This window comes from Phasianus colchicus, chromosome 3 (assembly GCF_987193195.1).
Source record: "Phasianus colchicus chromosome 3, bPhaCol1.hap1.1, whole genome shotgun sequence".
Classification (NCBI taxonomy): domain Eukaryota; kingdom Metazoa; phylum Chordata; class Aves; order Galliformes; family Phasianidae; genus Phasianus; species Phasianus colchicus.
The window spans coordinates 43,951,219-43,979,116 of NC_143438.1; the positions used below are offsets into that span (position 1 = coordinate 43,951,219).

A 27,898-nucleotide genomic window follows, 5' to 3' on the forward strand; every position below is an offset into this window, starting at 1 on the left:
TTTTTTAAGCTGTAGCAAAGAACGAAACTATAAAACAGCAGCTGCGGGAATTGAAAATATATGTTGCATTGAATTGGTGAGTGATGCATTTAATCAAAAGGTAAAAATTAACATCTGTGTTTTGGTATGTTGTTTTTCCAGAGAAAAGCATAAAATCTTACTTTTTAAATAGGTTTGTGGCAACTCCTGATTTCAAAGACTTCTCAAAAGTTGGTTGAAGTATCAGTTCTGTTAGTTGGGAAGAAAAAAATATCTTCAATATGAAATTCAGTTATTCTTTTGCACAGAAGTTATACTCTGTTGTATACTAATGCAGTTATTGAAATGGTAAGTACCAGTTTTGTGTGCCTTTCTGCCAGGTCTCTTCAGGTTTGCCAATAGGGTATTGATTTTGTAGATAGGAAAAAAAAAAATTAAAAAGACCCAGATTATGGTAAATGGGGAAATATTCCTCACTTGCTCACTTCCTTTCATTCAGTGCCTTCAACAGGTCACACAGTGACTGCATTCATCTCTGCTAAGCCAGCTCAGGCCAATCTGTGAAACCTTGAGCTAAAGAGTTGCTGTCATGTTCTCTTCTATGAGTTAGGGCCACTGCCAAAGTCATCCAATGTTTACAGATGGTTTTTTGGTTTATGCTGTTTTCACTGTTTGTGGTACAAATAGCTACTTTTACCCTGGAGTTGTATCTTTTTTTGGATGTGTTTAATTCTGAGGTAATATCCTCCATATTTGGGTCAGTACTCACAAAGTTTTATATAATTTTACAATTCACTATTAATACTAATAAAACCCAACCCTCTAGCATATGGGGTGCAGAATACACTGCAAAGCAAGCTGTTATATTATCCCAAAAGATTTATGAGCTGCAAAATTTGAGTTTGGAGAGGGTAGTATAGACTTTGGCAATTTCTAAATGCTGATGCTACATCCTTTCAGATGTAAATCAAACCCATCAGGAGCACTCTATTCCTTAGATACTTCATACTAAAATGTTTTTGTTCATCACCCCTTTCTCAGTTGGAGGTTGTATATGAAAGTTGTTAAAATGAAATAAATAATATATTCCTATGAAGATGATTAGTGTATTTTGGAACTCAGAAGTGGTGGAGAAGTTGGGTAATATTTCAGTACAAATAACAATGTGAGTAGATTTTTTTTTTTTTTTTTTTTTTAATTCTTAGTCCAGGATGTGGATAGTTAGGTCATAATCTCCCTGGATATTTCTCAGTGTTTGGGCAGGCTGTGAATGATGATCTCTATTACGGGAAATCTTGTGCTTCTTTATGCGGAGTAGAGTCAAATAATAGGACAGCTCAAACATATGTTTTCATATATTCGTGTACATTTCATGTTTTTGCACATGTTCACCTATTTCACCTGCTTATTCATTTTAATGGCTGTGACAGTTTCTCACTTGATGCTTCTGTTTGAACGTTTGTTAAATGTGTTTCATGCTGCAAATATCTTACATTAGAAGCTTTTATGTGTCTTTACATATGCCCTGTGGTATTCTGGGGGAATGCTGTGGCTGATCTCTCTCTTCTGTTGCTCTCTCAGGATGTAGATGTTGCTTTCCTGTTTAAAAAACAGTATTCAGTCAAGTCATTGGTTTTGTAGTTATTGTCTTTGGAGTCTGTGACAATTCAGTCAGCTTGCTACCAACTTTTTTTCTGATTGTTCCAGAAACTGTGTGGAAGTTCTCGATTACTGTGTCCTCTGCAGAAAGGCAAAGATGAGGATGAAACATAGAAACACTTTAAAGAAAAACAAAGGTCTGAGATCCTCTTAAACAACATCAACAAGGACCAGGATCAGCTGTGATCCTTGCTCTTATGTCATTATCCCAAGGACATAATAAATTAGACTGAATGTTGTTAGAGGATATCATTGTTACTGTGCAGATACCTCCAGGTGACTGAAGAACAACATTTAATTCAGGATTGCTGAGTCCATGGGGAGTCAGTACTGCTTAGTGCATAAGACTGATCAGTTGCTGGGAGAATAAGATTTTCAAGTATCCATGTGCAGAGACAACTTTTTCATCTTATGTTAAATAGTCGGCAAATCTAGCCTGCCAGACATCGTGAGGAAAGTTTTCAGCATGTTAGTATTAATGAATCTTTAACCCACTTTCTAGTGTGTTTTACCATAGTGCTTATATTGGTGCCTGTAGGATGATCAGTAATAGTGGGAGCTGTCTCAGGGCTCTTCATGGAGATCTCCCCTTCAGTCTGTCACATCCAGCAAGACTCTTGTGTTGAAGAGCATCGGTGTGGAGGTCCTTCTGGCTTCTTTCTTCACAATTCACCTACTGATAGCTGTCAGTGTGTCAGAAACCACACCTGGCCCCACGAGGTGCTGATCCCTTCACATCAAACCCAATAGTTGTTTTTCCAGAGTCGGTTTCCCATCCATCAGTCAGGTGACTAATTGGTCTTTCTCAGCTTTTTTGGTTTTAATCAGATACAAACTTTACTTCAAGTATATATTCTCATTTGTGTTCAGTCACATTAGGATAGTGCAATGACAAGTCTACCAGGATGTACAGTGTACAATAGGATCCAATGGCTGTGCAGCCTGAATATGTAGAAACCAGGCTATGGCTTCTTTTTTTATCTGTAAAAATTAGTTTCTTTTGTATTAAATTGTGCCATTATTACTTGTCATCTAATGTGATTTTCTTAATGGGCTAATTGCTTTACCAATATGCCAAGCATAAATCATCTTCCACTGAAATGTCATTCACTGGATGCATCTATATTCAGTTAGTCCATATCTTTATATCTTTACATATCTTTACATGCTATATTTGGATTTCTTCTGCAGCTGATTTCCTCTTCCAGTTCCACACATATCCTCTGTAGACCTCCCAGGTCCTTTGGCTACAGATATCTGATTTGTTACAGTTATTAGCTTTGGTTTTTTTCTGATAATCCCTGCTTTTGCTTACACTTCTAAACATGCTTCCTGAGATTGATGGGAAGTTACCCAACATTAGCCCTTCTTGTAGAAGTGAAAGTGCTATTGCTTACTGTTTTGTCACATAAAAAACTGGTATTTGCATGGCCTCTCTCTGTTGCACTAAAAGAATATCTTGAAAATATAAGTAGCTGTTTTAGTATTCAGTTGAGTCTCATAATTCTAATATTACTGCTGGACAAACCCACCTTCTTCAGGCATGCATGCCAACAACTCACTCCAGAAGATGTCACGATAACATTTCCAACAGCCAGGAGCTCTGTTACATGTTGGGCACACGCAAGGATCCATGTGTTAAGGTTCAGGGCTCCTGGGAGTCATAAAGTGTTGTAAAACAATTTCTCTTCTTCAGTGTCTTCCAACATTAACAGAGACAATTGGATGGAGACAGGGAGAGATGTGATATACTAATTCATAAATTGTTGCTCGTTATTTTTCTCTCTTCTTGTGGGATTTGCATGCAAGCAGAGGACATCTTCCTGGGCATAGCCAACACCCAACATCTTATTTTTCTGTCAGGCCAGCACTGAAGAGAAAAGAAGGAAAAAGAGTATTTGAGAAATACAGGAAATCTTTGGGTCTAATAGAAAAGGAGGTGGAAAGTCTCTCTGTAACCTGAGAACTGGTTGAAGAGAATCTTCCAGCTGAGGAAAGAGAAGAAGATGCAGAACCCTGTTCCTGAACATATGATTCATTGCTGTACCCCAGCTGAATATAAACCAGACCCTCCTTTTGTCTTTGCTTTTCCTGATGCATTTGTATCTTAACAATTCCCTCAGTCTTTGTGTCTCAGACTGCAGATTTTTCAAGGCAAGTGCTGTCTTTGCATTTCTTTATTTTTACAGCCCCCAGCCCAGCTTTTTCCCACTGTTGTCTGGTTCTTAGGCATTGCTGATGCTGGCAAATCCGTAAGAAGAGATATCTTCCTTGAATTTGTAGAAGTGTTAAGAGAATTGGGTTCCTGGCACAGAAATGCATTAAATGCGAGATATCTTAAGACAAGTCATTTAGACCCCTGAAGAACCTGTGCATAAATAAAACTACAAAAGTTGTTTCATGGTTTATCTTTGATGTGTGTGCTGGAAATACAAGAAAATGCCCCTTAATTTTCCCTTTATGCATTTATTTCTACTCCATTTCCTGTAAAATTTGGTATTTGAGTCAGATTGCCTTCCTTAGCTTTCCTTTTTACTTTTCGGCATACAGCGTAATAGAAAGTTTTGATCACCTTTCAAAGTTCAGAGCTCATTCAGCATGTCTGCCCATACCACCCACATCACTGCTTGAACAATGCTGAAGAGCAGCTGCACTACAGAAAAAATCCCTGAATTATTTAATGGGCTTTCTAAAAATCTTTGCCTGTCCTTCTCCTTCTCGTTGCTTACAGTGTGTTAATAAGAGTTGGGGCTGTCTAGCATCTTTTGTCCTTCATGTCTGAAAACCAAATGCTGCTTGTTCTTCTGTGGTTTTTCTCTCTCTTCAGCTAAGTTTGTAATGCTGGGTGTTATTTTTGACATAGTGTGCTCACCCTGGTGTAGTGAAGAAGCTATTAGTTATTCCCCGTAGAGGTCTGGCCCCTGGAGCTGAATCCCTTCAGCTGGCTTGTTGTAGTGGTTCTCATTTTGCAGTTCACACCCTCACCCTTCGACTTTTTGGGAATGCGAGCCAGCTGCTGCACCTGTACAAATCCCACAGTGTGCTACGCTTTCAGGATCGGTGCCATAATGCAGGGAAGCCATATTCAGCGGGGTCACATTAGCATTAGGAGTTAAGATATGATTTGTCCCACTGGTTTTGGCATGACTCATGTTCGGTAGATAATTAGAACCTCATGCCAAACTTTCACTACTTACATTCTAAAACGAAGCAGTAATTTGTTTTATATGTATTACCTGTAATTACTTACCCGAATTGACAAATGTATTACTAATTCAACAATTACTTTGTTATGAGGCACTAATAGGAAAAAATTTACTTGAAGTCTAAAATCTCTCCCCAAATTAATCCTTAATTTTAATTTGAGCAGATATTTACTTAAAACTAGAAATTGCTCTAAAATTTCAAGTAACACATAACTAATACCATATGAGAAAGTAAGTGGGATTAATAATGAATAACCTGCAGGGCTTCTACTTTATTTTATTTTTTGTACATAAGTAGTTTTGAAGTGGTTATTTTTTATTACTTCTTTTTCTTTAGCTGGAATGGTCAGTCTTTAACTCTTGGGACAGAAGCAATTCTTGAGCAGTTTGAATACAGCTCCTCTTCAACAGCTATACCACATATTGGTGTAGTGCAGGGACTGTGACCAAATCAACATTCTTGGCCTTGGAAGGAGGAGAACAGGCATATAGAAAAATAGACGTCATAGAACCATAGAATGGCTTGGGTTGGAGGACACCTCAGAGATCATCTAGTTCCAGCTCCATGTGTAGATTCTACATATCTCCCTGTACATCCAGCATTAACAGAGTGATGTGTTTCCTGTGGGAGCTGCTTGATGTTTGTGGGTTGTTCTCAGGGTTTCCCAGTGTTTTTTCCTCCGAAAGTTTGGCTTTATTGCTTCGAGGCTTTTAGTTCTTCTGGGTTTTTGACATAAAAAGTGCTTCAAGACAGTAATGTGAAGACTCTGCGTTTTCCCTTCCACTATGCAGCTGAAATATTGGGGTTGGGCTGAGCAGTACTGGTGGTGGAGGAAGAGGATGAGTGCCATTCAGATGTCCAAAGCCAGGCAGTAACGTTTTTTGTGTTTTGGTGCCTTTTCTGGTATACACAGCAGACAAAATGGCATTTTAAAAAATTTACTGGCAGATAGGAATTTTTCACACAGGCCTTCAAATATCCATCAAGAAGTAATTGCTTTTGGTCACAGCTTTTTTAGTCTAGATTATAGGGAAAAAAAAACTTTATTGTACTGAATTTTTGTTGAGCCGTGCACCAATATTGATTAATTCCGTTCATAAGAATGAATGAAATTTATTATAAAATTGACGCTTTTCTAATTCTTATTATTATTTTTAAATCCGTGCAGATTTTGGAAGGTTGGCCTATGTCAGGGGACAGATTTCCGAATCCTCTGCAAAGATCATACATTCCAGATCTATTGTATGTGGTTCCTCTGGTTTCAATTTTCCAAGTACTTGGCCTGCTGATGCAATTTTCTTTTTCCTCAATGAGGATACTGATGTTAACCATGTCTGTGGGAGTAGTTTCCATGTCTGATTTACACTGCAGCAGTGGACAGTGCATAGACTGTTTGTATAAATTCTGATGCTCAGATATATCCTGGGCTGACTGTACCCAGCCAAAACCTTTGCTGAAGTACTGTAAATCTCATCAGTTCTGTACTGCATAGGAACGTGGTACGCTTTCAGATCAGCATATCTCTAGTAAACCTTTAAACAATACACACAGAGATGTGTCTTGTTTAAGAAGCACAAACAAAGCTAGGAAGATTAATAACAGATACTCAAAGTCAATAATTTATCCAGGAGTTTTTAGCATTTTTTAAAAATTGATTCCTTCTTGTATCTCTCCATGCTTAATTATTAACCTGTGGAGCCCTCTGCCTTTTTCTTTAGAACTCTTTTCTCCCATAAGCAGCATCAGTTAGGTCTCATTTTGCCCTTCTGTCACATACAGGTGTAGTGATGATGTCAAACATGTAAAAACTTCAGGAAATCTACAGTAGAAAATATTTTTAAGGCTGGATGAAGTAATATTGAAAGCCCCAGTGTGTTTTTATTACTTTACAGTGACTGACTTAAAAAAAAAAAAAAAAAAAAAAAAAAAAGAAGTACCAAAGTGTTGAAATGAAATAGAAACAGAACTAAGTGAGATGCAAAGAATTTTTTATTTCTGAGCCTAAATCTCCTGTCCAGAGTAGTAGTTAGGAGTGCTGTACAGGTTTTGGACTGAGAGTTGAATATTTTTTCTCATACAAAGTGTCTTATTTAAAAAGTCACTCCAGATAAAATATGATTAAATTTTAGTTTAGTGATAGACTGCAGGATGAGGCATTTACATATATTTCCAATATAAATTAGCTTTTTTTACATGTGATTACTTCTTCGTTAGAAGCTGATCCCTTTTATGCATTTCAGCCTGTTTTCCTACTGAATATATTCTTCTGTCCTCCACCTCTTTACTTCTCTTTCAGCCTGTAGTGGGTACAGTGTCCCCAGCTGCTGTGAATAGTTCCCATGTGCAACTGCATAGAATATATTTAATGTGTTCCAGATAGCAAAGATGAAAAGTTCTGACAGACTTTATGCCTTGCTGAAAACGTTGCCAAGATGCTCAGATTTGTATGTTCAGCATAAATAGGTGGTTGTTTGTTTTTTCTTTTCTTTGTTGTTGTTGTTGATGATGATGTTTTTTTAAACTGATAACAAGAAATGTTTGGGATGAGAGAAATGGTTTCAGAAATTGGGCCAGTAACTTTCATGCAAGCCATAGATCTTAAACTATAGCATTTTTGGAGCACAGCAATCTGTGTCTATTATACCCCCTGAAGATATTTTATAAACCACTTTAACAGAATTGATTGCACCTGTGCTCCATCACCTGAATATTCTACTGTGGGACCTTCCAGTTCTTCACATCTGCTTGGGCCAGGAAAATAAGCCAGTTGGCACTAGTTTTGAAACACTGCTGTTGTTGGCCATATATATTTGAGGGGGAGCGAACAGTACAGTGTGCTGTTTGTCCCTTCTCTATTAGACCTGATATAAGGTCGCTTCCAAAGGTGACCATGTAGTGTATAAATAAATAAAATATACCATTTAAAAATGCACTTGAGAGTCACACGTCTCAGTTGCCCATGGTTTCTGTAACATAAAAATCCCCACTGAGTGGGAAATTATTGCCACTCATCATCCTCTTCAGTATTTACTAAAACGATATAACTCTTGTAATGCCTTTATGATGTCCTTAATTAAAATGTGTCCCAGTGAGGGCTAAGTAATCACACTTTAAGTAAGTGTGAGACTACTCTTGTCATCTATTGGTTCATAAGAATGGCGTACATCTCAATTCTTTTGTTGATTTCACGTGGAAAGGATAAAATATAGCCAAACAAAGCAGGAGTAATTTCTCTCTAATACTCCTTATTAAGCACGTAACTGTAGAAAGATCAAACTATTTATAAACTTCTTGAAGCATCAAGACAGAAAGCACAGACTGCTTTTAAAAATGAACACGATTAGGCAACCCAGTGACTTCTTTAATTTGTTGGTAGTGCTCATGCTATTTGTGGCATCCTAATGAAAACTAATTAAGTGTTGGGAAGTGATCTGCTACTACACTGGATGTAGTCCCGCAGTCTATTATAGACCAAACTGAATGCAATCACATAGCATTGTTTCTCTCTGAAATCTTTCTAGGCATCTCTGTTGCTTGATCTTGATTATTTCACAGAGCATGAGCAGGGAAGAGGTGAGTGATGATCACCTGGGATTGGGGTAAGAGAAATCCAATTGCTCCAGGTGTAAAGAGGAAAAAGTTGCCGGAATACAGCCCAGGTGTTGGTTGAGGCAAATGTTATCAACACGAATCTGTCTGCTTCATGCTAGTGCTCAAACAAACTCTTCCTTCCAGATCCAACTTTCTCTTAGGAAGAGGTCTCAGGGAGTAGTTAAGATTTCATGCCCCAAATGGCTTGCTGCTTTGTGCAGCCACTGAGGTCTTCATTTAGTGACAAGCAAACAGAAAGAGAGTTTGAAAGTCCTGTTTTCTTCTCTTGTAGAAGGTGCTGGGCTGAGGATATATCTCAAACCAGTTTTCTGAACTTTATTCTGGATGTCGTTCTTCCCATGTCACTTCAGCTCTTTGTACCTACTGTCATTTTAGCCCCTGAAACGTTTTTTGAATGATTTTTTTTTTTTTAATTAATAATTTGAAGATGGGGAGTTCCTCAGTCCTACCAGTGTGCCTTCATCACATAGCGCATGCGTTCTTCTGAAAGCAAACATGCATGAAATTGATCCTTATTATCTTTAGAAAGAAACGTACTCCAAAAAAGCAATTTCAGAGAAAAGGCATGCATGACAAAATGTTACTGAAGTCAAAGACACTACCGCTAGAATGCTGATTCTCTGTTCTCTGTTTCAGTGTTACTCCTATTTCGGTGCACAATTTCCTGGTTTCTGATGCTTATTTCTCTTGTCTATAATTTCTTGTGTATGGATGTGCTATTAAAGACATACTTTTTATATTTTCTTTCCCTTCCCCTATGATTATGCTACAGAATTGGGAAAGAGCCAACTCCTCCTTCTTCTGATGAGACGAAAAGAGAAAATGAGACAATGAAAAGTAAATTCCTTGGGCTGGCACACTACACACATTCATCACTGCAGGAAACTAGGTCGACATTTTAATTCATAACAGTATATTATGTTACAATAAAACTAAGCAGAGGGTAGCTCTATAAATTGGAAGCATGCCCGTCAATTACGCTCTGAAGTGAAAACCTTGCCTCTAAGATGCTATTTAGCAGACAGAGCACTGTTGGTTGGGGTGAGAGGGAAGAGAATTTCTCTGCCAACAAAAATGGAGACAAATCTCATTTTCTACAGGTTTATGAAAAATAAAACTTACTGCAAGTTTTCTTTAAGTTCTTTTGCTTTGACTTTGAAAATCAAAGCTGGTCTTCCATATTTGAAAAAAAAAAAAAAAGGCCCATTTAGTTATTATTTGGCCTCTTTTCCAAAGATCTGGAGCATAACTTTGATGGTCTTAACTCTGTGCCTCTCTGAGCTGAGGTTGACGTCTCCCACAGCAACTGCAAAAAATCTCACCTTCATCTGAGACTTGTCCTCAGAGTCCTGAAGCCTTTTTCTGTAAAAATAAGAGATTGGTTATATGTGTGCCACCTGATTATTTTCTGCCTTATTCCGGCAAGGTAAGTTTGTGGTGGTGGCCTGCAGAGTTCTGCTTTGCACAATGTGAAAAATCGTTTGGTGGCAATAGGCTTGCAGTTGGAGTAGATGATCTTGGTGGTTTTTTCAACCTTAATGATTCTATGACTTTTTTCTTTTTATTTTTTTTTTCCCCCAGTGGTTTATGAGGAAGGGTATCAGGCCTACTTAAAAAAAGTTAAAGCTAACAGAATGAATTCAGGTTATATTAGAGCATCGACCACTAGAGGAAACAAATGGATAAATAATAGATTAGTTTAAACAAAAAGCAAAAAACATTCTACTTACTATCTATCTCAGGTTTTATCTGAAGCAATTTCCCCAAAGATTTTGTACTGCTGTGGGTTTTGCTGTTTGCTGTCTCGTTCAGGAAACAAATTTGAAATGAAATGAAGTTAAAGTAAGTGTGGTTTTAAATGTGTTTACTGCAAGAGATAGTTGCGTATAAGTGGCTTTCACATACCTAAGCAAACAGAAGAGGTATTAAAAAAAAACTGTAATCCTTGTGAAAAAATTAAAAAAAAAAAAAAAAGTCAAGGCATTTATCCAACTTCAGTGGAAGTTATTAACTGGAGATCTTTTAAATAGATCTGATGTAGAAGAACAAACATGTTCTCACAGCTTTTCTTTTTTGCTTGTTATTTTTTCCTCTGCTGTTTAATTACCAAGTCATCTTTGCTTGAAAAATATAAACAAAACACATAAGTTTCATATTTAAAGCAAGATTTGCCCCATGTATTTAATGAATAAAGGAAACTTGCTTCCTCTGCTCTCTTTTTCTTGAAATGATCATCTGCAGAACACTACCCCTGTTTTGATCAGTAGTTTGTTAATGGGGTAGAAAAAAATAACTATAGTTTACGTTACTGATAAATAGGATTTTTGTTACTATTTGATTCCATTTCAGCCAAACTCTCAAAATCTACAAACTTGATGCATATCATTCCAGTTATTTCTATAGGTCATGGATCAGGCAGAGGCATTGGTCTTACCCTCACCCAAAGTGAGCTGGATTTGTCCCTGCCTCCATTTGGCATAGTCTGGTCAGCAAGATGCTGGATTCCATATATCCCAGGAATTGTTTCATGCCAGGTTACCAACTTTCAGTCCACTTACCAATTTTAATAACAGTCTTTCCTGTTATCCTCAGTTCTGGTGCTAATCAGGATCAAAATAAAGAATAGGGGTTGGGCTTATGGAGCAACTGCTGTTAGGGTCTCCATTGGCATCCCTGTTTAAGATCCCCATTTGGAAGTTTTGCTGATCCTTTTGAGCTCCAGGGAAGCTGCAGACTAGAAGACGAGAATGCCAGACAAAGCTGTAAATTGCTTGACCATAGCTGTTGTCATTTTAATATTCATTTTAAAGCAATAGATAACTCCATGCATGTGCACAAACGTGCTATCAGTTCTACTGCACTTTGCTTTGTGTTCCTAATCTTCTCAGTTTTTATTAGTAATAGTTCCCATTCATTAAAATTTCCTTAGGGGACATCTAGTGGTTTTGATTATTATTATTTTTCCAGTTAACATCGAGTGAGTCAAGAATTGTTTTTCAATAGGAAAGTCATTTTTGTATCTCATGATAATAATTTGATATTGGCCTCATAGGAGAAAACGCACAGTAAATCTTTCCCATAACATTATCACATAGGGATCAAATTTGTACTCTTTATTCAGTCACAAACCTGTTGAAAACTAGTGTGAGTAAAGGCTTGCGATGTCTGGCCTTTGCTCTTAACGTGACCTCTCGCTTTGTATGTATTCAGTAAACATTTTCATCATGTAGCCAGTGTCCTGGACTGTTGCCCCTTCACTTTTACATTACTGGTGATTTTAGTCTCTACAGCACACCATAACAAGATTGATTTCTTATTCCTTCTCGCAGACTAGTTCTCAAAATGAAATACTCTGTTTTTTTTGCCTTCAAGAACTGACTCCCTGGGTTCTGGGAAGTGTGCCCCCCATTGGCTTCCAAGAGAGTCCCCCATGTTGGGTCAGGCCAGGAGAACAGTTTTTTCTCCCTGCAGTGGATGGACTACAACCCAGAAAGAAATGTAAAGCCATACCTTGACCTGCCTCTTCCTTCGCCTAGGTGACTGTGACTGGAAGGCCCTTCTGGGGGCATACTGGGACTGGGAGTGGTGGTGTGAGCCCCATCTGCATTAGCGAGCTCTGCGTGGTAGGAATAGAGCACTTAGTGCAGCAGCCCTGCCTGCCATGCCATATGTGTGTAGAGTGGGGTTTATGGTGGATTAGCTCTGGTCTGGTCATGCTGGCTGAACTCCTGTTAAATGTTGAAAAACAGCGGTTGTATCCTTGGGGAGTGGTTTAATTTCATGTAAAAGGAATCCTGTCATGCAAACCAGAGCATGCTAAATGGAGATGGCCAGGAGATTTGCTCAAGAAATGCTTTTCTGATCTCAATTAAAACACTAGCGTAGACACAGCAGAGTAATAACATGCCATATTAAAAGACATCACCTTAAAAGAATGTGGTGTTGTTATCCCATATTATATACTGTGATGAATACCAGAGTGAGGAGTGCAGGATGCAGCCTAGGTAGTTCCAGTCAAAGGAAGAAGAGAGAGAATTGTTTCTTAAAATAGAGAGAGAGTTGCGAAGTGTTAAGGTAGTATTGTTTGATACCACTTCAAGAGAGAAAGTCTAAATCACTTTTGTAAGAGGTATAGTGCATATAACATCTAGCAATTGGATAGCTAATGTACAGGTAAGTGTTCACTACCTCTATGATGCTGTGGAGAAACTAAGAAGTTTCTTCCCACACACATTTATGTATTCAAAACCTTTGGTCTGTTTCATAATAGCAGAGATTCTATATTAATTAAAAAAAACAAACAAAAACAAACAAACAAAAACCCTGAATATTTGGGAAGATACAGTCTAAAATATTTCTGAGAGAAGATAGAAATTTGCCAATTGGAGCAAGCAACTACAAAGGTGTTTAATAGTATATGAAGTTGGAGAAAGTGTATGTTCCAAACATGTCAGTGTTTATCAGCTGCAGTTATGTTTTTCAGCTGGTTAGCAGTACAGATCTGTAAGTAATAAGGTGATGAAGGAGAAGGTACAGCAGACCCACATTGCCCGGTCCGCAGAAAACAAATTGAGAAACTTCAAGTGGTCTAAATGCTACAAGTATCTCTAGCAAAAGAAAGCGCTGGCAGGACAAACCAGTTTGCTCTTCCAGTTTGTTGAGACATTTTAGGTGTGGATTCAGATATTGGGTTCCTGACTAGTCTAACTGGCCTGTCCTTTGTGACATGCATGTTGTTCTCTGCTAAGTTGGTTGAGAAAGCGTTAAGAGTAAAACCTGCATCAGAAAGGTTGTTCCTTTCTGTTTCTGGAGTATTCTGTATCACTGTTTTGTATTTTTTGGATATTTAAAGTGTTTTTTGTTTGCTTCTGATTTGGAGACTAAGTGTCCCAGTAACTCTCCCAGGCTTTAGATCAAAATTCTGAAATTGGTAGGAGTTTTCTAAACTGTACAAAATGAATTCTCTGAAACTCTCTTCCTTTACAATGTGAGAAAAGAGACCAATGCAGTTACTATTCCAAGAACACCTACTTGTTTCTAAAATATCAGAGCAGGGTTATGTAGGTCCCATCTGCACATACCTCATGAACTAAGTGTGACTGTGCTATGTCGGGTGCCTTGGTAGATTCTTCAGAGAGTCTTTGTGTCTCTGATATTCGCTCGATGTACAGGCTTCTAGAAACCTATGCTATTCTTTGTTTTACCTTTGAGTTAATGTAATTTACAGATATTTTGTCCGTCTATTCCAGTCGTTATTCGTCTTTGTACTACTCTGATTTCTCAAATTCTGACAGGCTTGCTTAATGCTTGTTGAAAAATGTCAAATGTTTTTGGTTCAGTTAGGTTTATAGTTCTTATGTCAGATCATAGTGAGAAAATAATGCAAAAATTACCATCGTTTTTATTCGTATTCTACTACTCCAGGGAAGTTAGAAGGTAGTGGGGCTGCAACTAATCACTGCACACAGTCAGACCTGTAGGGACTTTCATCACATAGCTGCCAGTGGATGAAATGTGAGGCATGGCAGCTTTATCCAGGAGCAGCTACAGACCTCTGCTGCGCAGGCACATACAGTGTGAGTTGGCTCTGAGAGAATAGTTATGCCACCTCCATCAGTGTCTGAAAATTATTTATCTACTATATTACACTATGCTTTTGGTAAGCCTACTATTGGGCTTCATAAGCCAGGCAACTTCATGATTTGCAAAGGTAAGTATCCTAGAAGTAGATTATAAGCCCTCTCATTTTATTCATAAGGTAGTTGTAACCAAATCAAACATGCAAACTGCCGTGTAAATGAAAGTCTATGTGTAAAAGAAGACAACTTTCCATTTCACAAAGATATGTTTCATTTTATCTTATTAAATCTCATATTCCTATATGCTCATTCTAGAATTTCATAGAGTTCATATGTGAGCACGATGTGCATTTTACCATTGTTCCTATTAAATGTGAACGGTAATTCCTGAAGTACATTGTACTTCATCTTTTTGAAGAATTTTAAAGCTAGTGCTGTTAATGTGAAACAGAGTCTTTGGAACAGATGGGAATGGTCAGGCACTCTGGAGCAAATATTTGGAACAAAAGCTTAATTACATGGATACCAAATTAAGATATTCTTATAAACAGTTTTGGTATTTTTGTCATGGTGGTAAAAAACAGAAAGCAAAGAGAAGCCAAATTATCTTAGCAACCGAAGTGTAGCAGTGGTCTGATGCAGAAAGTTGACAGGTGAATGTTTTCCACATTCCCAGCAGAGAAAGGCTGAATGGAATAGCCAAAATCCGATTGATTTCTTTGGGAGCAGGATCAAGTCTTTAATTCGTGAAAAACTCCCGTTTTGATTTTAATGAGAGTTACGTGACTTAAATCTTGTTTAATGTTTTGGAAGCACTGGGAAAGGTTTAAATCAAATAATAAGTTTTCTAGACTTTTAATAGCGTTATTCTTCTTAGTGCTGCTGTTACCTCAGGGTATTTACTTTTGGCTGTTAGTGCAGTATAGAAGTTGATACTATTGAGAATGAAACTGGCAAATCTTAAAACAGAATGTTTAGATCATAAACATTTTAAAATAGGACTCCATAAAAAAGATGTATATTTTTTTAATATGAAATGTTAGTTGTGTTCTTGGCAGGCTTTGCCTTGGAGGAGCCACATGCAATTCACAGAGCGTTCTGCTAACCAGCTGCAGCCAAAAGATGATTTCAAACCAGTGGAGACCCAATTCCCTTTTCTCTTTTGCTTTTTTTTTTTTTTTTTTTTTTCCTCTCTCTCTCTCTCTACTGTAAGACGCTCTATATATCATGCAACTGAAGTGCAGCCAGCCATGGAGTGAAAAATTTGTATAACTAGTATACAAAACAGTGAAAGAATAGAAACACTGAATAAAGATGCCAGTACTGTGTTTTAAGAAGTACTGCTGAAATATCTTTTCTTCAACAGTCTTCAAATCTCCAAACAAAAACTGTTGAACTGTTGATTGAACAGCCAGCAGGAGCACACAGACTGCATGCAGAATTGTTCACATCTGCCTTGTGCTCGTGGTTGGAGCAAGTTGCACAGCTTCTTAGCAGTGATGATGCACCACTGCTCCATGACATCAGATATCCTCTAGAGTGTGCAAGAGATGACAGGTTTGGAGAACAATCCGTAAAAGGAGATGTTAATGGAGTGGGTTTTTATGTATCTCAGTGAAATGTTGATGGTTTATTGTACTATATGATTATTTTGCTTTCATATTTTGAATGAATGCATGAAGTTTGCTTTCCTGATTTTAAAGGTGTGTTTAGAGGACTTCTTTGCAAAAAATCTGTGAAGAGTATAGGTGAAAAGTCGCTTGGGTGGCTGTGCAGGCAGAAGTCTTGCCTCACCTCAGTCAAATACAGCTGTCACAGTAGAAACTCCTGGTACCGATCAAACTGTATACACTGTTCAGTTATTCCAGAACAGAACTTGACATATTTTTTTCCATAATGTGAAGGTAGAGCTTTCTTCACCTCTGTTTTGAAGCCTTTTATCTCTGTGTACACTGTTGGATACGGGCCTGTCTGAAATCCCTGTCTGCTTTGGACTGAGTGGGGTCAATTAAAAGTGTTTTTACATTAATCACTGGCTACAAATACAATGGTTCTGAACAGAAAAGATCCATTGCCCTGAAATTTTCATTAGAGATGGTTGTTGGTTTTTTTTAGGGTCTTTCTTAATTTTTAAGTTTTATTAGCTTCAGTTTTCACTTGCACAGATTGTGATTTACAGGAACAAATGCTACATAAAATTGTACAGAAAAAATGTATTATTTCTTTAGAGATTTACCACAGTGTTCTTGGGCTAGGCTGAAAAGTTTAAGTGAGTAGAAATAATTCTGGTGCTAGCATTAAAAGAGCCACCAGCAGCACCAAAAAAACAAGCAACCTAAGTTTTCTTAAAAGTTGAGTCTTTAGATTCTAGATCTGCAGTAAGTGTCCTGAATTCAAAGATTGAAAAGTATCTACTAGGTTCTATGCAATTATTTAACATGATGCAGATTTGATGAATATCAAACTACAAGCATTGATTTCTGAGCTGATGCCTTTATCTGATTGCAAGTACAGTGGTGGTAAGAGAAACATCTACAGAGTGTTTTGGTTTTTTTTCTTACCGACAATATGAATGTCCTATTTTTTCTGTACTAATCTGTGGTTTTGTTATAGTCTTGGTATGGGCACTCACTGCACAATGTGCGTTTCATGGTGAAATTCTCTAGATTTAAGGTTGCTTCCTTTGTGTCTTTCTTCTCTTTCTCGGTTCACTCAGGCAACATTGCTGCTTGTCTTTGATTTTCTCTAGTGCTACTAGATGTCAGTCCCAGAGAATGTGCTTGTTCCTAATTTATGTTTCTCTTTACTTGTCAATTCTCTGGTTTCAGTTTAAGTAAGTATGATGAAGCATTCAAACAGAACTGTGGTTGCTTTCATTGCATACAGGCCTGTTACTTTTCCCACAGGAGTGAGAAAAAGCAGCAAGCAAACTATGACCCAGTTTCATGTCCTCCTATGTATTTGCCTGGCAGACCTGTACATCTTGAGATATTTATGCTCTTTGTAGCTTGTGTGTATGACACTGACAAAAAGCAAAAAACTTGCAGGAGTTGAAAACTGATCTCTACTGGTTATGGCTAAGGCAGGGGGGCATTTTTGAGAAAATCTGGGTAATAGTTTTGTTCAGTGCTTGAGAACTACTGAAGAAATTCTCTTACTGGATCCACCCAGTTGAATAGTTTGCAGGGCCATGTTCTTGATCATTTTGAGAAGTAGTGAGTAAGTTCACTGCAGCCATTTTTATGACTGTGAAGGGTTAAACAATAAAGCAGAAATACATCTTCATGCTTTTGCTGAAAAATAAAAAGGCTGGGTTTCAGAAGGAGCTGTAAAGCTTTCAGCAAGAGTCAGGCGAACGCTGCAGTAAAATGAAAAGCTGAAATGTGAAGAGTGCATGATGTGAGATGCCAGTTCAGGGCTTTCAGGAGTCGTGCGCAGATCCCGCTGCTCTGAGGAGACCACCCCTGGAACTGCAGTGAACTGTAGCGGTCACCGGCTGCTTTGCGGTGTGAGGGAGTTATATAGGCTGACACCCTCCTCCATAGTTATGTCATCTGGTGGTAGCCTCTCTTAACACTTCTTCACCTTGTGGAAAACAGATGTTATTTACAAGTACTTCTGTTGGGGTGAAAAAATCACCTTGTTATACGTATTTCAGCTGCATGATGGAAACAGGAGAGTAAGAGACTTTGTCCAGTAAAGGCTCTTTACTGAGCGTGTTTGTTTTTTCTCCTCTTTGTCCAGGTTCCACATGGGAGAAAACATTACGGCAGATTGGTTTTGAAAGGTAAGCCTTACATTTGTTTCATTAACAGTGCAAAAGAAAAGGGAGAAAAAGTGCATGGGATAGTTCACAGAATTATCTATTTTAGCTGATCAAATGTATCTGTGACCTCAGAGTTAGAGAGGAAGTTATGCAGTCTCATGCACATATATGTTCAGCTTCTTGTTTTATGTCATCTTCTGTTTCCCAAGTCTACAATCTGAAGCAGCTTATTCACCAAATTAATTTGGCTCACTGTGTTTTTCTGCTGGCTTGTTAGTATTAAAAAAGGTGGCACACTGTTTGGGCAGAAGTCTTACTTATGAATGAAAATATTGCTCTCAGTCATATTATTTTTTCCGTGAAAGTTCTTAACTGTGACGTATTACTTGACAAAAGTAAATGAAGTTGAAAGAGGACCAAAGCTGGGAGAGAGCTATTTAGCATCAGAGGAAAATTCAGAATTCAGCATTCCTCAAGAGCAAGAACTTCTTGTAGCCAAACTTAACCACAAAGTCATCATACCAGAAACATATGTCTCTCTTGGAACTTAAAGTAGGCCAAACCCAGTAAAAGAGTAATCTGGTGTTGAGGCTGAAACGCTCCATCTCTTATTTATTCTTCTACAAAAGGTAAGCAGAAAAGTCTGCTCCCATTCTGATAATGTTTTGCTGTTTATCCTTAATGGAGTTATTTGCAGTATACCAGTATGCTTGGATCACTGTTGACTGAACAAGAAGGGATTTCTCTTCTCCTTGTTGAAAGAGTGCATACTGTTCACACTGCCTGGGGCATCTCAGCAAAACCCACAGTTAGTTTAATCTTTGGAAATCAATGAATAGATATATTGACCATATAAAACAGAAAATAACTACTTTCTTGCTCACTTTTTCACAAAGAGAAGGTAAACTGCATTTTTTTCTTGAGCTTTTGTTGCAATAAAATGTATGTTTTTGTTAAAAAGAAGACTGATGCTTAAATATGTTATTTCTTACCAGTAATTCCGAATATCAGATCTCTATTCAACTTTGGTACAACATCAGGGGAAGGACTGTGGTTCGTAAGCATTTATTATTTGAGATGACACAGTGCCCAGTCAAGTATCAGACAGAAATCCCTTAACTGTGACACTGTACAGGATGTTGTCTACTTAAAGTGTTTTTAAAAGAAAAAAATGAATATTACACGTTACCTGTTACAAGGTTTAATATCTTTGAGGTTCGTTCGTTTGTTTTTTTAAATAGATTGTGCTTTTGTTTCAAGTTACATCCAATTCAATTTCTTGATGAGCATTTCATTAGGCAAGTTATCATACCTCTCAGAAAGGTTTAGTGGTAAAATGTTGATACTTTCATTGCCTTGTTCTTTTTTTTAAGATTAAGAATTAGCAGTTGCTACTGCTGTTAGCCAGGATGGAAAAATGAAGAAGCTTTGAGGAAAGACAGAATAAATGGATATTTTGGGGCTTATGTTTGAAACTCCTAATGTAAAATGATCAATTGATTTAAGCAGGATTTAGAAGGAATTTTATTTCTGGAATATTGAAAAGAAATTTCCAACTGAGAGGTGTTTCAAACAACAAGGAGAACCCATAATACCTGTGCATGTGTAATGTAGGTACCACATGAAACATGGAGAGATCTTAATAGACTGCATTACAGGTGAGAAGCTTGCCTCAAAGGAGGCAAATATTTAGAAAAGGTTACTGTGCAGATTCAATTATTTCCATTCCAGTGTGAAAACAACTTTAAGCTGACAGTTCTGCACTCTGAGAGTCTGACAGCTTGGAATAAGTTTAACTGAAGCAGCACATTAGCACAGATGGGGTGAAGATTAGAATGACTTAGGTAGATACAATCATAGAAGCAAAAGTGTTTTCATCTCAGCTTTATAGTTCTTTATAGCAGTGTTTGCTTAATACCGTATTATACACGATTGCTTAACATCAGTATTTCTCATGCTTAAAGGAATAGTTTCCAAAGTAAATGACGGGTTTTACCTTACTATATATAATACTTGGATGCAGCACACTTAACTTAAGCAGAAATCCCAGATCTGCAGATCTTTCAAATGTGAGTGATTATTTGAGAATGTATCATGACATGCTTTCCTTAGTTTTATTCTCTTCACTAGGCATCCCTTTATAGCCAGAGGGAGTCAAGATAGTAGGCTAGATCTCTCTTAGATCTGATCCTGTGCAGCTGTTCTAATACTCTGTATAACAACCCTAAGAAAAGAAGCAGCAGCAACACATTTTGCTATTTAAAAACATATCCTCTGCTAGCTGTTGACTTAGGCACACCTGAGTCAGCTGTGAAATATCCGTAGCATTTAAATGTGTTGTTTGAGCAAAGATATTGTTATTCCTGGAGGAAGTAAGAGTTTTAGATACACAAAAGGAAAGCCTCCTTTAGGAGGAATGTGTCTTGCTTCAAGGATGGAAAAATCATACAAAATCAGTTCTTCTAAACATGCTGCTTTCAGGTGGATTGATGGGCAGAAAGAGATGTGGACACTCAGTTTACATTGCAGAAAGCTTATCCTATATAATATACAAGTTATGTCATCACTGCCTTGTGGTTATGCAATGTTTATTCTGTAATAGTGGAGTGCTTATAGTGCTGTGGTCTTCATATCCTGAAAAACACAGAGACATCAAGAGACCTGACAGATAGGCTTTTATGCAAGCATTACTTGTGAGCTGAGTATGCTGCTTTTCAGTGCAAGAGAAATTAAAAATGCTGTAGCTCGAGCAAAGTAGCCTTATATCCAGGAAATGACTGGAGTTAAGAGCTTTGCAATTAAACTGAGTGTACCTGGGCTTGATAGATTTAAATGAAGGTCATTTTGCTATTGATTGTTTTTTGAGGCATTGCAAATAAGCTGATTGTAACATACTGTAGTAGTCATTGTAGTCATCACCTTTGTTCAACACCATCTTGACGACAATTCCTGCAGAACATTTTGGAAAAATTCAGAGAATTATGTCACACAGTTACTTTGTACTATACTGTCCTACAAGTAACATGCTTTAAATTGTTGAATGTGTGTCATACTGGCATATTGTACAAAATGTCACCTCGCACTGTGTGTTTAACAACTGAAGCTTGCTTGGATACCGGAAAACCAAAGCAAGCAGGTTTGGGGATAAATAGAATGATTGGGGTTTTTTTTTGTTGTTTGCTTGTTTTTGCCATATTCATTATTTGTGCATGTTTAAATGACACCCAAATATTCATTAAAATGTCCAGAAAGCTCAGTTCTAATTTCTTCCAAATGTGACTAAAATTGTGTTTTGAAAGGCATTGTTCAACTCACAGGCTTTTTCAGTCATAGGCTGGATCCAGTGGAAATGGCTCCTTCAAACTCCTTCATGGTTAGTTCTGAGCAATTAGCAGCAACTGTGCTTGTTTCCTGGCTACTCCGACAATACAAAAGAGAACTTGATGCATAAAGGCGGTTAACATTTAGAAGCAGAGAAGCTGAGGTAAACTTTAGAGCTGGCCTTCCATAGCATAGCCCATGTTCTCAGCTCACAGCTGCTCTGGGACCTGAAGCACAGAGCCTGGAAAGAGCCATAGCCAGTGTTGGGAAAACTGTCACTTTCTGCTGAAAGTTAAAAGCAAAATAAGGTCTTTTTTTTTTTTACTTCATTTAAATGTCTCTAATTTGAGCTACCAGATGATGGAGCTTTACATCCTTGCCTAGTGGATCAATTATGATTAGAGAAATGTCTTCTGTTCTTATGTATTTGTTGAGCTAGAAATGGTCTGATCATTGTAAAACTTTAAACACACCTCTTAAAACTCATTGTGCCACAGGTCTTAGTCTCCCTCTTATTGCTTTTCTCTCAGTAGTAATTTCTACCATGCCTACAGACTCCTCAGCAGCTAACAGCCCAACTATTCCCTGTTCACATCTGTCCCTTGTGTGTAATGCTCTACATTAAAGTTCCACAAGACAGCCATAAAAATGATTGAATAGCTGTTATTACTTATAAATACCAACTGTTTTAAAAAATATGTATTTGAAGAATAACATCTGTGGTTATTACACTTTTGTCAACATTTGATTAGTATGTTTTTCATAATAGCTACTTCAGTGACAGAAAACTTTTGGACACGCCAAAAGTAAAATCTAATTATCTGCATTAAAAACTGAGTTTTCTGTATTGATGCACAGGATTTGTTTGGCTGATAGCTTCAAACTGGGTCTTAATCATTGTTTTCATAAAATGCAAACATTTTTTATTAATTTTAAATGAAATTCTTAGATATGCAGAAGTTGACTAGCTTTTTATGATTTTAATGTGACATCTGCAATATTTGTTCAGAAGCAATATCTATTTAGAAAAAGCAACATAGTATTTCTGATTCTGATTAAAGTTGTGAAAAAAGGAACAGTGAAAGCTACTCCTATTAATGAAGTACAGTGTATTGTCTTCTGGCCTTATTATTCAGGTTTTTTAATCCTATTACTATATCTGAAAAAGGAAATCACAGAATTCATTAAGATTGGAAAAGACCTCTAAGATGATTTAGTCCAAATGTCCACCTACCACCAGTATTGCTCCCTGAAGCATGTCCTAAGTACCGCATCTACACATTTCTGAATACCTCCAAGGATGGTAACTCCTCTACCTACCTGAAAGGGCAGTCCATTCCAGTCCCTGACTATTCTTTCAGAGAAGTTTTTTCTAATGCTAGGTTGGAGGTGGTAGTTTTCGCATCTCAAAAAAAAAAAAATCAAAAAAAAAATCAAAAAAAATTGCCAAGAAAAGGCAGTGGATGTCCATTCCTATGTCATTTCTAGTCACTAGGTAAGAAGATTGTCTTTTGTTGTGTTATATTCCAGTTATTCTGTGGATTTTAGTAGCTTCTTCAACTACTCTTTAATCACAAAGTGAAAAGGACAATCTACTTTGCTTTTGTTGGAAGCAAACTAAATGCTACAGCCCCTTATGCTGCAGGTAAGGAGACAAAGAATTCCCAGCAGAAGCTAAGAACAAACTAGCTGTCATCGCTAAGAGATACCCTTTTTTTCCTATATGGTTTTCTGAATGTAGACAGATGTCTGCTTTTGCAGCTGCTCCACATATGCCCCTGCTTGATCTAGCTGAAAGCACTGTGTATATCTTCCCTACCCCTTGCAGAGACTCAGAACACAATTTTCTGAACCACTCGAGATGTGTGGTGAGCATGGAATCCAGACACAGTAGAGACACTTCCCCTAGTGTCTTCTTCCAGGTCTAGGTTGCTAATTATGAACCTACTAGCAAAAGTGCTTTGATTGCTTGTAACTTGCTGTGATGTTTGATTGGTGCTTGGGCAGAATTTCTCTGGGTGACAGGTAAAGAATAAACAGAAAGAAGAGAATACCACTGGATTCTATAAATATTTATTATGTACAATTATGACTTGAAAATCCAAATACCATATGGTTGTCTATAGTAGCATTCCTCACTCTTCCCACACTCTGCAGTGATTTAGTAAAGAGAGTAAATATACATTTGAAATATGAAGTCTTATCCTGATAGCTCGCTTCATAATTTTGAGCACTTTCTTCACATACAGCTGAATCTTACAGTCCTTTCTTGGGCACTGCTCCCATTGACATCATGTTGGGAACGTTGCCTCAGCCAGAGGCTGTGAGAGACTGCAGAGCTTGATCCGTACAAAGTTATTTTGAAAGAAACTGTGCAGTCTGAACATCCACCATGTTTTGCAAATGTCAGATGATTTGAGTTTGGGAAGACAAGGAAAAATGGGTATAGTGGTACAACTTGGGGGACAGAGCACCTGAGCAAATACTTAACTTCTCTGTGCCCAGGTGTTTCTCCTGACTTCAGCTTTTGTGTTCTAAAGGCACTAATTCTCCACCTTTCCTTCAGAGACTATAAATAAAAGGGTCTTGTTTTGCTCGTGCTGCGGTTTATTGCTTGTAGCAGAATTATCTTCCAGGTCATGTATCAGTTTAGTTATTTTATTGTCTGGCTGTTATCTAATTGATAGGTAGGGATCTGAGGGCAGAAAATCATGTCAGAAAGACTTCAAACTATGATGCTTCACTTCAAAAAATGGCAGAACGGCTTGGATTGAAAGGGAAATGGAAGCTTGCCCAGTCCCAAGCCCATGCCATGAGCAGGGCTGCCCCCCAGCAGCTCAGCTGCCCAGGTCCCCATCCGACCTGGCCTTGAGCATCTCCAGTGATGGGGCACCACATCTTCTCTGGGCAGCTGTGCCAGTGCCTTCATTTCTTTCAAAGAGCAAAGGACAGTGAGTGAGGCTTTCTTCCCACATGCACACGGTAGTCTCAAGGCGAAGTGGAGCACAGGATCCCAAGTCCTGAGGAGACAGCAGGGGCTGAGTTTGCTTTCCTTGCCCTGTTTTGTTATTTTCTGGTGGCCAGGACTGTGGAATTTGTACATGTGCGTGTCGAAGCATTGATGTTGTTTGTACTGTGGGAAATGGGGAAGAAATGTGTTTTCAGTTTCATCTGATATAGAATGCATGCCTAAGGTTCTGTAATAAATTGAGTTTTCTGTGCAGTTCTGACAAAAAGTGAAACTTTTGAAAGAGAAATTTGAATTACAGAGAAAGCCAAAATAAGAGTTGGATTATATTTTCAAAGAACAAAACCGTTGTATAAAAAGTTATGAACAGTAGTGGGTTTTTTGTTGTTTTGTTTTGTAATACTGTGTCAGCTGAAATACTTTGGTATTACATATTTAAATAGAAAAAAATTGTTTTAGCTTCATGGATTTCATTGCAATGTCCGCTTCTCATTCCAATATTGCTATAAGCAGTAGTGTGTAGTCCAGTGTGCTCAGACATAAAACTATTGTGAGTAAAGCTTTTTCCAGTCATCTCCTAACAAACAATAGCTTGTATTTAACAGTGTGGTACTGTGTGAACTAACCTAACCATTTTTCTCCTACTGAGAAGGAAATAATTCAGGATATCCCCTGCCTCAAACAGCGAGTATACAAGATCAAGACGAACAAACCCTCATTTTAGACTTATCCCACTTACCACTTGTTTACCACAGCCTTAATAGCTGTGGCCTGTAAAGAATTTCTGCTTCTAACTCCAGTCCTAGCACATATCTGTAAACCTGGGGATGTTGCATGTTGGTGAGGTGCTCATCTGCACTAACGCTTTATGGGTTAGGTAAGCAAGTATCCCGTTCCCCAGGGCAAACGCACTGTCAAGACAGCTCTTGAGGCACCATTTAGAAGGTGATTAATCTTCTGTTTATTGCAAGATACAGTTTATGTTTTGTTGTTTCCTCTAACAATTATTGTAAATCTTTTCAGCATAGTTCTTAAACGTCAGCTAACTTTTGAACTTAAGCTGACTTTTGGCAACTGTCATTACGTAGTTTTTTTGTAATGTACTATTTTACCTTTTGCAAAGGAAATACATTTTTTTTTAGCAATCATGCCACAAAGAGCTTTTAAGATATTTTTACTGATGTTCTTGTAGACCTCATGGTGCTCACCTGTGAGTTGGTAAAGAGATTCACCAAGTTTTTGTCCAAGTTTTTCTGGAGATGATCTCCATATGCCTAAAGCACTTAGACCGGTAATTACTTCCTCGCTTACTGGCTTTTCTCAAAGCTGTTCTTAAAACAAAAGTAATAAAACTACCTATCATAGAAGATATAAACATTCACTAAAATAACTTGATTTGTTTTGAGCAGATTTAAGAGATTTTCTAGTTCTTAATTCCCCATTTTTCTGTTTAAGCAATTATCTTAATGGTAACATAAATAATCTCTGCCTAAAATAATTATAGCAATCATGACTTTTCTCTAGAGTAGATCACTATAATATGCTAAGAAAGGTATTTCCTCTGCGTTGATTGCAGCTATTTTCACACCTTCTTTTTAAACAACACTGAATGCAGCAGTGTGAATTCTTGAGGTGTCTGAACACATTGTCCTTAAGCAACCCTGTAGATTATCTCATGGGTATATCTCATGAATGTAAGCATTAGGAAACCAAAGCATAAACTGTTTCTTAGCAACATTAAAAAAAAAAAAATATGTATCTAGAAGGCTATTTCAATCATTTTAAACGGTTTAATTTATTGAGAATTTAGAGATTGAAAAGGTGGACATCATTCCAGGTAGCTGAGAGGAGAATCATGTTGTTCATTATACAAATAGCATACTTTTGTGTGATCGTTTTCTGTTAATCCTGTGCATGGAGATGCTAAAAATCAAGAAGTCACTTACTCACAGGAAGCGTGACAGTTTTCTTTCCTCTCCAGCCTCTTGTTCACATACCAAAAAATCTGGTATGCAAACATCCTGGAGACAGTTCTCTTGCAAATAAACCATCTTTTAATTCTGTGATATAGCTATGGTAAATCTCAGGTTTGACTATGGGTAGATGAGAAGCACATCAGCATTATTAATTACAAGATCTTTTGTGAATAGGCCTCCTTGTTTGTGAATAGACCTCCTCGTTTGTCTGTCTGTCTGTCTATCTATCTATCCATCTATCCATTTATTTCCCACTTACTAATAGATCAAATATTTAAATCTATCTCCAGATCTGGTAGAGGATAAACGTTAGCACGTCTTTGCCAATGGTCTTCCCACTAGAGACTCTATTTCGTAGATGTTTGCAATAACAAGACTGGGTGATCACATTCAAATTTCAACCAGTTTGTGGAGTTTGGCAATGAGATTGTGAAGAATTTTTCCTTTTCCCTTTCTTTTCCCTTTCCTTTCCTTTCTTTCCTATAAAGGAAGGGGTGAGGAGGGAGGTGCTCTTGGACTAAGGGAACAGTAAATATCAAACAATTAATCAATCAATTTAACATTTAAAAGCATCAATATAACATCTCCCAAGTGCCTGAGTCACTTCGGGAACTGAGTTTGTAATTCAGTAATCCTTCTGACTCTTCAACGTTTTATGTATAATCTTTGTTACAAGTGCTAGGAACGTAACTGAATCAGTTTCCTACTTCTAATTTTCCAAATGTAAGTATTAACTAAATCTACTTCTACTGTAGTATTTCAGAAGCCAAGAATCTACTATTCATTACACTTGTTCATATTCTTGACAAAAAACCAATCCGTTTTTTTTAACATAGTCTTCCCTTAGTCTTACGCTTCCTAATATGTCTGTTCCTAATAAATTAACAGTTTTACTACATTTATTGTTCTTATTGTCATGCTCACATAAAAATTGAAATAGGAAATTCTACTGAGCAAAGTCCATGTAAAATGTTTTCTTTTGAGCTGTGCTGTAGCTAAGCATCGTAGAAACTTTATAGCTGTTGCTTTTTCCTAAACCACACCATGGAGAGCTGACCTTTGAATTCTGGCTTTTGTATCTGTTTGGTCTTTTGTTCTCTAAGAAAGAATTAACTTTGACATATGCCCCATTTGGAAAAGCCCTTCAAAAAGGTTTTGAAACATCTATTTATAAGCGTGGGTGAAGGTAGTTTCTATACATTGTAGTAATTCTCTAACAGTAGAGCAAATATATATTTAGAAGCCAAGCTAAATACTTCTATAAAATTACTTTCCAATGTATCCAACCCTGCGGGTAGCTTTTGGGAAGCAGGATAATTTAATACGCCATGAAAAAGTGGGGATTAATATGTGCTTAATCCATGCTTCCAGTCTTAAACGTAGATTACCTGAACAGTTTGGGTCAAAATGAAAATTTTTTCACCTTAGGAGACTATCTCTTATTATACTCCCTTTGTAATACTGCATATTTTATTGAGAACAGAAAATGAGCAGGTTAATCAGTTTAGGGATGGGAAGTACTGAGTTTTTAGCATGGCATTGTAAACCCCTAATTTTGGGGCCAATGAAGATTTCAGTTTCAGATGGAATGTCTGTATTCATAATTTCTGAAAACGTAGCCACTTCTTTGCAACTCTGTTTGAAAAACATGAATATTTTTATTTTCTAATTTGCTTTTACTTTTTCCTGCCTGTAAAAAGGTATACAGTATTAGATAAATTCAGATGAATGTACCAGAGACATGTATGTTTCAGTATATTTCTAGTAAGAAATGATGTATAGTCTTTCTTTTCCACGCTGTATCATTTTGTTTTTCTGAGATAGAGTCTTT

The 27,898-nt window shown here is 37.4% G+C and overlaps 1 protein-coding gene across 2 annotated transcripts in view; it reads left to right on the plus strand.

Moving 5' to 3' along the window:
* The window catches only part of PIEZO2 (piezo type mechanosensitive ion channel component 2), a 289,098-nt gene that overhangs the window by 119,562 nt on the left and 141,638 nt on the right, over positions 1–27,898 (plus strand). For both annotated transcript variants that reach the window (XM_090137357.1, XM_090137356.1), the window contains exon 4: positions 17,781–17,823. In XM_090137357.1, the coding sequence (XP_089993483.1) occupies positions 17,781–17,823 (43 nt within the window). The remainder of the gene's footprint in view (positions 1–17,780; positions 17,824–27,898) is intronic.